Below are 8,514 nucleotides of genomic sequence, written 5' to 3'. Positions count from 1 at the left end.
CATGGTTCCATCCCCTGGAATCATGGAATTTTTAGATTAGGAAGCGGTATCTAGAATTCTCAGCCAAAGGTCTCTAAAGTCTACCAAACTAGATACTCCAGGATTCCATTGGGTGCAGCCATGGCAGATATGGAACCATAGTGCTAGAATGGTGCATAGTGCATAGAATAGGAGAGAGCCTCTGTAGGACCACAGGTTGCTCATGGTTACTGTAGGGCTTTTCAGGTCATCATAATCAGCAGTTATAATTATACCCAGAAATGGACTGGTGGCCCCTGGAATCACAGTAGTGAAAATAACATGACTAAGGCATGTGAGACTATGTCCAGATCTGACATCCCAAGGCCAGCATAGAGTGACCAAATGGCCTAACTGCAAAGGAGGACTAGGCACTGTGAAATGTGGGACATTCAAGAAAAATGTAGGGCATTACAAAATAAAAGCTAAAAGCACTAATTATAAATATAAATTTGTTTCATATGTTTTATTTAAAGCTATATTACATTTTGGTTGCATCCACACTGCAGAAAAAATGAAATTTCACACCACTTCAACTGCCATGGCTCAATGATACGGAATTCTGGGAATTGTAGTTTGAGAGATATTGAGCCATCTCTATCATAGAATCATAGGGTTGGAAGAGACCACAAGGGCCATCCAGTCCAACCCCCTGACATGCAGGAACTCTCAATCAAAGCATACCTGGCAGCCATCCAGCCTCTGTTTAAAGACTTCCATGGAGGGAGACCCCACCACTCCCTTCAGGAGTGTGTTCCACTGTTGAACAGCCCTTACTGTCAGGAAGTTCCTCCTAATGTTGAGGTGGAATCTCTTTTCCTGGGGCTTGCATCCATTGTTCTGGGTCCTGTTCTCTGGAGCAGCAGAAAACAAGCTTGCTCCCTCCTCAATATGACATCCCTTCGAGCTCTGGTGCCACAACAAACTACAGTTTCCAAAATTCCATAGCATTGAGCTGTGGTAGTGTTTTGGGTGTTGGACTATGAGTTTGGAGACCAGGGTTCAATTCCTCGCTCTGCCCTGCAACCCACTGAGTGACTTTGGGCAAGTCATATCCTCTCAGCATCAGGGCTTGGCAATTGCAACCCCCCTCTGAACAACTCTTGCCAAGAAAACCCCATGATATATTTGCTTTAGGGTCCCCATAACTCAGAAATGACTTGAAGGAAAATGTTACTCCCCCCCCCCCCCCCATTAAGTTAAATTGATGACATTTGAGAGCTGGAATTTATGTGAAATACATAGAATCACACAACCACAAAGCCTTTAGGCTTGTATTACTTGAACAGTAGCTCTATGACCAAATGCTTTCCACAGCTGCTTATGATATCATGTGGGAGTCTTACGTTCAGAGAGACTAAAATCACAGGCTACCCTGTTCAGTTCTTTTGCCTTGTCTGAAATACTTCAGTCCATCCTACCTTTATTTTTGTTTCCACAATACCCAGTTTTATCCAGCAGGAGTCCCCATTCACCCAAAGAATTAATCTATAGACAAAGTTGCAACACTTTATCCTCATACCAAAGTGCAAACCAGCGTAGTCACAGTGGTTTGAGTGTTGGACTGCAACTCTGGAGACCAGGGTTCAAATCCTCACGCAGCCATGAAAACCAGCCATACTCTCCTAGCCTTAGAGAAAGGCAAAGGAAAATCTCCTCTGAACAAATCTTGCCAAGAAAACCCTGTGACAGGTTCACCTTCAGGTCACCTTAGTCAGAAACGACTTGAAGGCACACAACAGTTATATCTGGGCTGCCTGTATAGCCATTTCTCAGATTTTTTTTTAAAGTTGCAAGTCCCAGCTCAAAGTCTCAATTCATAGAATCATAGAATTCATATCACTGGAAAATACCTCAAGGGGGCATCCAGTCCAACCCTTTGCCATACAGGAATACACAGTCAAAGCAATGACCACTTAGTCTCTGTTTAAAGACATCCAAAGAAGGAGACTCCTCCACATGCTGAGGAAGCATATTCCATTGTTGAACAGCTCAGAAAGTTCTTCCTAATGTTGAGATGGAATTTCTTTCCCTGTAGTTTCACCCAGTAAGTTTCATAGCTGAGCTGGGAATCGAATTCTAATCTCCACAATGGTAGTCAAATTCTCAAACCACTATGCCACTCTGACTCCTACAACAGGGATAACTGAAAGCAATGTATCATTCTCGGAAAAATCAATTTCCTCCTAACTACTGTCTCTTCTAATTGCTATAGAATTTCTATAGGATTTTATTGTGTTTTACTTGTTTTTGTGTTATTTTGTGTTATTTTGAAATGGGCTAATCAATAAACATTTCTTCTTTCTTCCTAGCTACTGTGAGGATTGTAGCTAAATGTAGGGGAAACAAAGAGGTCTGAGAGGAATGGACAATGACAATAGCATTACTGCTAATAAGTTTAAAAAATCTTGGTACTTCAGATCTATAACCTGATTTTGCTACACCACTGTTGACATACAACAATGATATGGAACATTAATGTTTTAAGTGTTTGTTATTCTGCCTTACAGCATAACACTGATCTTTATCTGCAAAAGTAACATTGAAATTGATTACAGGAGAACCTGGTTGTAGTCCTACTTTGGTGTATCCAACACCTAAAGGTCTTAAGATTATATCAGCCCCTTTATATTGCAGGTACACTGCTATTGTGATTTTCTGACTTTGCTATAAAAGTATGTACATACCTTCTCACTTGAAACCTGTGGGATAAGGCTCTGTATTGCTTTGAACTTGGGGAGAGGAGGACAGAAAGAACAAGAAATAAAAATAGAACAAGTAGTCAAAGTAAGAAGGAGAGCCAGGATGTGTGTGACAGCCACCACTGTTTGAAGAAGCCAGTCAGAGTGTATGTTTCAACGTATTACTTTTACTGATGTTACCATGGCTAGTCATAGAAAAAACATGTTAATGTTGCTCACAGCACATTATGAAAGTTAGAAATATGCTTCCCATGAGGTATCCTCTCCCCAATTCCTTCCCAACTCATCTGATGAACCAACATAATGTCTGAGCATTCACAACTTAATGATACCAAAAAAATTAAATAGACTGGTCTGTTAATTACAACATGAGCTCAGAATAGGCTAAAATAACCCAGCAGCCTCTCTGAAAGAAAGGGGACAATTTCCTTAATCGGATAACTGTACTTCTGCATTGCACACTGCAGTGCTGCACAGTGCTACTTATTGTGCTTCACTAGTGTGTAGTGGAAGAGAAAAGGGAAACTATAGTGTGTTTTGAGGGCAATTCAGAGACTGGAGTCAGTGGGTCATTCATGTTTAATAAGCAACATTTTAAAGTTCTTGTGTTCTTTAAGTTTCACAGCCAACCGCTTCCAAAACTTATCCACCTCAGGACACAGATCTTGTGTACCATAAAACATAACCAGTACAGTCTGATTTTCAGTTATTATCTGACTTGTAAGGTTTGCTTGGCTTGGCATATTTTGTACAACCATTTTAAAGACTGACTTTAAAAGTATCAATCCATTACCAAGGCCAGTCCTGCAAATGATTATTCAAAACACCAAGTCACACTTATTGCTCTTTCATCAGTGTCCACTCATGATACTTTGCCCCATTTCCATCTAACTGGGGCCCTTCCAGACTACACAATTCTAGTGCTGTCATTCTATTTTAACTGCCATGGTTCAAGCCTATGGAATCCTGGGATTGGCAGTTTAGGGAGGGTTATTCATAATCCAAGGCCTAAATGCTCTGAAGCACCAGACCCTCTCTGATCTTGGGAGTGGAGTAGGGTCAGACTTACTTAGTACTTGGATAGAAGACTTTAACACTGTGTGCCATAGGCTGTATTTCAAAGGAAAGAACTGGCAAAACCACCTCTCAATATTCCTTGCTAAAGAAAACTCTATGAAATTCATGGCATCACCATTAGTCAACATGCAATTTGTAGGCACATTTACTTTTAGAATCCTGAGTCAGAAAGCTCTAGTGCCTCATCAAAATACAAAGCCCAGAATTCTGCAAGATGAAGTCATGACAATTTCAATGCAATCATAGTGCCATAATCATGTAGTGTGCACCTTCAAATCCTTTGTAATCTTGAAAGCTATGAAGAAAGCAGGGGTCAGCACGCAGTGAGGTGGCAAATATATGACCTAAGCTTCAATGTTGCTCCTGATCCAGAGAATAGGACTAGGGCAGGAAGACAAAGTGGCAGTGGACGCCCATGTATCCTAGGTAGTTGGCAAGCACAAAGCATATTTATTGTTTCAATTTAACGTGACACAAAAGCTCAGGCAAGATATTTACCTGCCAATTCAATTATCTTTGGTGTCCAAGTGAAACTGGTACACAACCTAACCCTGCTAAACCAAAAAATATTGCTCTGAAATAGATTTTCACTGGCAACTCTGTCAATTGGAAGAGCTGCAACTTGAACTGGATGTATATTATTGCTTGGAACATATGCAGTTCTGCACTCTTCCTTGTATTGAAGCTTCATCAGGTGTAGGTCTGCCTTCTTCCCTCCCTTAGGAGGTTTAAGACTACAATTACAGCTGTGGCAGAATGAGGCTGGAGAAAGATACATCAATTTCATGGCTGCAAACACATTATTGTTTTAAAAGCAGAGTCCTGAAACAAAGCACATAAATGTGAAAATATTTAACTGAAAGACACTGGAAGCCTTAAGAATAGTATGATCTGGGGTGGGCTGAAACTTTGAGGAAGAAACAACTATGTTCCAGGTGAAAGACCACCTGAGTCTTTATGAGTTGCCTTGCTTTAAGAGCAGCATCTCATTCGCTGTTCTTTGGTCCACTGGTGAGCACAATATGATTGGCATGTTTTGGGAAACAGAGACTTTTCTGTGGTAGTCCCACATCTTTGGAACAAAGCAGTACATTTGGCCTCTTTATTGAATTCTAAAGACTTATTCTTCCAGTCTGCCTTCAAAACAATTGTTGCTATTTTGTTATTTTAGTGCAAGCTCCCCTCAACTTCCGGACTAAAAGCCTCATTATCACTGGCTATGGTTAATGAGAACTGTAGTCCAAATTAAATGGAGAATACAAAACTGGGGAAACTATTATAATGACTTATGAATTTCATGAGCATTGTTTTCATGGTCTGAAAAATTTCAGTTTATGATATCATCCACCTTAGGGGGATTTTATCTTGAAAAGCAGCCCTGAAAGGTATTTTTATTCTTTTATCATCAGTAATATTCACTATAAAGATGGTCCTCTTTTTTATTCCCACCCACTTAGAATATCAAGGCCTATAACATCCATGCAAGTTGTTGTAGAACCATGGCATGAACATAGGAAACGTGTACATAAAAACAGAGAAATCTAGATCTTGAGAAATGCAAGTGGAAGCCAGTGTTTTTAACACAGGCAGCTACGGTTAAGGTGCAATAAAAGGCTGTTCATTGTTGAGGCACATAAGTGTGTCACAAAAAGAGGATTTTTTATGCTATAGAATATTCCACCAGTCTTTTATACAGATCAAGAAATCTACTCTTGATCCTGTGAGTTTGCTCAAGATCTATTCTACAATTTGCATTTGCTCATAAATGACACTTAGTTGTACCCTCATGAAATAAATAAAGTGAATTGCAACAAGACTTAACAAACGCAATTAGTATAATCGAACTGCTTTGTTATAAATTATGTACATTCAGACCACATTAAAATATTATTCCATGTTACACCAAAGAAATTAAGGCTTTATGATATTTACATGAATGAGCAAGCACCTTTAAAAATACACACCATTAACCTAATCCTTCTAATATATAAATTTAATGATGTGCCCAATTTTCTAGATCTAGTTTAAACAATGATTATTGGAAGAATCATACTGAAACAAATCCAATCACTGAACACTAAGTGATCTAATACAAGTGATTTATATGTTTGACACTCACACAGAACATGGTCTGTTTTTCCTCAGATTGCTACCAAGTTAGTTACAGGCATATATAGCAATGGTCTGCTCAAATATCAAGGAAGTGGAACACTTGTTTATTTCAGGAGACAGACAACAGCAAAGATCCTTCAACCCACCAGCTGAATAAGACTCCCTAGTGTTCTGCTGCACACTAAACTAAGTGTACAGTGTTCTGCTGCACACATAGACTAAGACTTGACATGATAGCAAGATGAAGCAACTGGAAAGTGTACCAAACACAAAATGCATTGAAGAGATGACAATTTCATGAGCTTTCTTTCCTTCTGATTCTCATGCAGTAAGTTTGAATCTGCTCCTTTAAACACAATGCTCATATGCTATCTTGTGTCTCATACTACTTTCAAAGTGGTAAAATCATGTTGATACAACACATTTTTTACTGTGCCGATGACATGTTACTAGAAATGGTACAGTGTCTTCTCTGACTAATGGCTTTTGAGACTCAAGGATGAAAACAGTCAACATCGGCAGGTGTGGCTAACAGAAGGTGCTCGGTACAAATGGGAAAAAGCCATTTGCATTTTCAAGTATTATTTTGAAGAGTGAGTCCTTTAACTTGCAGTCTGTTAGCACTTTTTAAAAGCATTGTGCTTTTAGTCCATTATTTCTTTGCAAGTCTTTAATTTGGCTGATGGCTTTTTTTTCTTCTTTTAAAAATATTGGCAACAAGTATAAGGACAGTAGAAGCCTGGCAAGAGTTATTTTATTTTCTGAGCCCATTTCATATCATCTGCTCTAGGTTTTTCGCCTGTCAGTCCTTGAATGATATTTTCCAGGAACCGCCAAAACCTGATTTTTTCCAGTGGGTAGTTCAGCCAGCCTGGAAGGTAAGAGAAAGGAAGAAGGAGATGGAATGAATTAAGAACTCATTTGTTTTGAATGCTAGGTGTAAGATCACTCGGCATCTTTATGAAGAAGGAAGATATAACCCATTCTATACAAGTCAGGTGAAAGTTACTCTGTGGTCTCTTTGATCACCTTATCTGTTTACATGAATTCCTTATGGGTATACACAAACATGTTTATGTGGTTTTCATGTGACATTATAAACTGGACTGACAAGCCTAATTTTAAAGAGGTCACACAAATCAGTTACTAGTGTCCTTGAAAATTTAAGAGTACTTAATCCAAATTTTAAATGCATCCAACTGGACTGAAAAAAGTAAATTTTCCCACCCCAGTACCCCAAAAAACACTAAAGAGAGAATCTTGTCACAGGAATTGTTAAGTGAGGGAGGGAAGAGATGATCTTCAAATTTAGTTAGATTGGATCTTCCATGATAGAAAAGACACCATGGATCCAAACCAATGTATAATCCAATCCAAACCATCTGGTGCCATCCGGCTATGGAGGGAGAGATACAGGCCCAGCTCCATGGGCCTGGCCTAAATTAAGAAGCAGAGTGCTCCCTCCAATCCATCTGCCTTGGTCCAGGCCTCAGAGGGAGAGAAGAAGTGCCAGATCCCCTTCCCCACCACCATTCCCTTCTCCTTTTGTGTCATGTCTTTTTAGATTATAAGCCTGAGTCTAACTAAAATTAATAATAATTGTAAGATGTTTTGAGAGCCTTTAGGGCTGAAGGGTGGGGTATAAATACTGTAAATAAATAAATAAATGTATACAATGTGTTGATTATGTCAATAGATGGAAGGGAGTCAAAGCTAAGAAAAATAAGGGGCTTGGAGAAACTTGATGCTGGTAGAAGACAATTCAGAGGTGTGCATGGTGCAGTGCTTTGATTACTGGACTGTAGAACAGGGTCTGAATCCTGCTCAGCCATGAAACCACACTGGGTAAACTTGGGCAACCTCTTCCCCAAAACAAATCTTGGTAATGAAACCCCATGAGAGGTTTTTGCCTTAGGTTTGCCATAAGCTGGAAACAACTTGGAAGGCATACAACAAAAACACCAAAATGAGCATAAGCTATCAAAATACCAAGTGTAAGCCATCAATAAATACTGAACTGCATGCACGTCAGCTATTGAGTAACATTGCTTTGTTACCTACCTAATGCGATCAGTAAATCCTGACATGAAGAATAAGAAGATCAGGTGCCAGAGACATGATCAAAATGACACTCAACACCCTTTAAGTTCTATTTTGCAAAGTAAGACTTGGGAGAATATTGGCTAGGGTTACAAGTGAAACATTACTGCTACATATGTGGCATTCATAATAATGGAAAAGGTATTTCTTTAATTTGTATACTGTAATTCATATTAACAGCCGAGATCATGTTTTTGCTCGCCACCTCTCCGTTTTTCAGCCCCCCCTCCAGTAATCGTGCTCCATGGACAAGGTTCACAGGACCTCCAGAAATCAGAAGAGTTGAAGAACTGCTGGCAGAAGGGGGGAAAATCAGTTGTGTACATGTACACACACACAATTTCTACCTGCAGACCCTTCAACCTGACAGGTCACCAGGGTTCCTATTCTTAGGAGGCTTTCAAAATGATTTAAAGCATAGGCAAGAGCAGTGGGTTTGCTAGTCAATTTTCAGATCTCTGGAGCACTTACGGGATGGCACAAGAACTACCTACATTTCCAACAA

General features: G+C 39.5%; 1 protein-coding gene across 1 annotated transcript in view; it reads right to left on the bottom strand.

Annotated features, from left to right (window-relative positions):
- Window positions 1-5,614: 5,614 nt before the first annotated feature.
- PEDS1 (plasmanylethanolamine desaturase 1) overlaps window positions 5,615-8,514 on the bottom strand; it is a 42,856-nt gene continuing 39,956 nt past the window's right edge. The window contains exon 6 of the mRNA XM_089513841.1: window positions 5,615-6,780. Coding sequence (XP_089369967.1) covers window positions 6,659-6,780 — 122 coding nt within the window. The 3' untranslated portion in view covers window positions 5,615-6,658. The remainder of the gene's footprint in view (window positions 6,781-8,514) is intronic.

Source organism: Sceloporus occidentalis, unplaced genomic scaffold (assembly GCF_023333645.1).
Source record: "Sceloporus occidentalis isolate IW3139 unplaced genomic scaffold, rSceOcc1.0.p SCAF_3, whole genome shotgun sequence".
Taxonomy (NCBI): domain Eukaryota; kingdom Metazoa; phylum Chordata; class Lepidosauria; order Squamata; family Phrynosomatidae; genus Sceloporus; species Sceloporus occidentalis.
The sequence above is the reverse complement of the archived record's forward strand: the minus strand, read 5'-3'. Positions and strand labels throughout refer to the sequence as shown.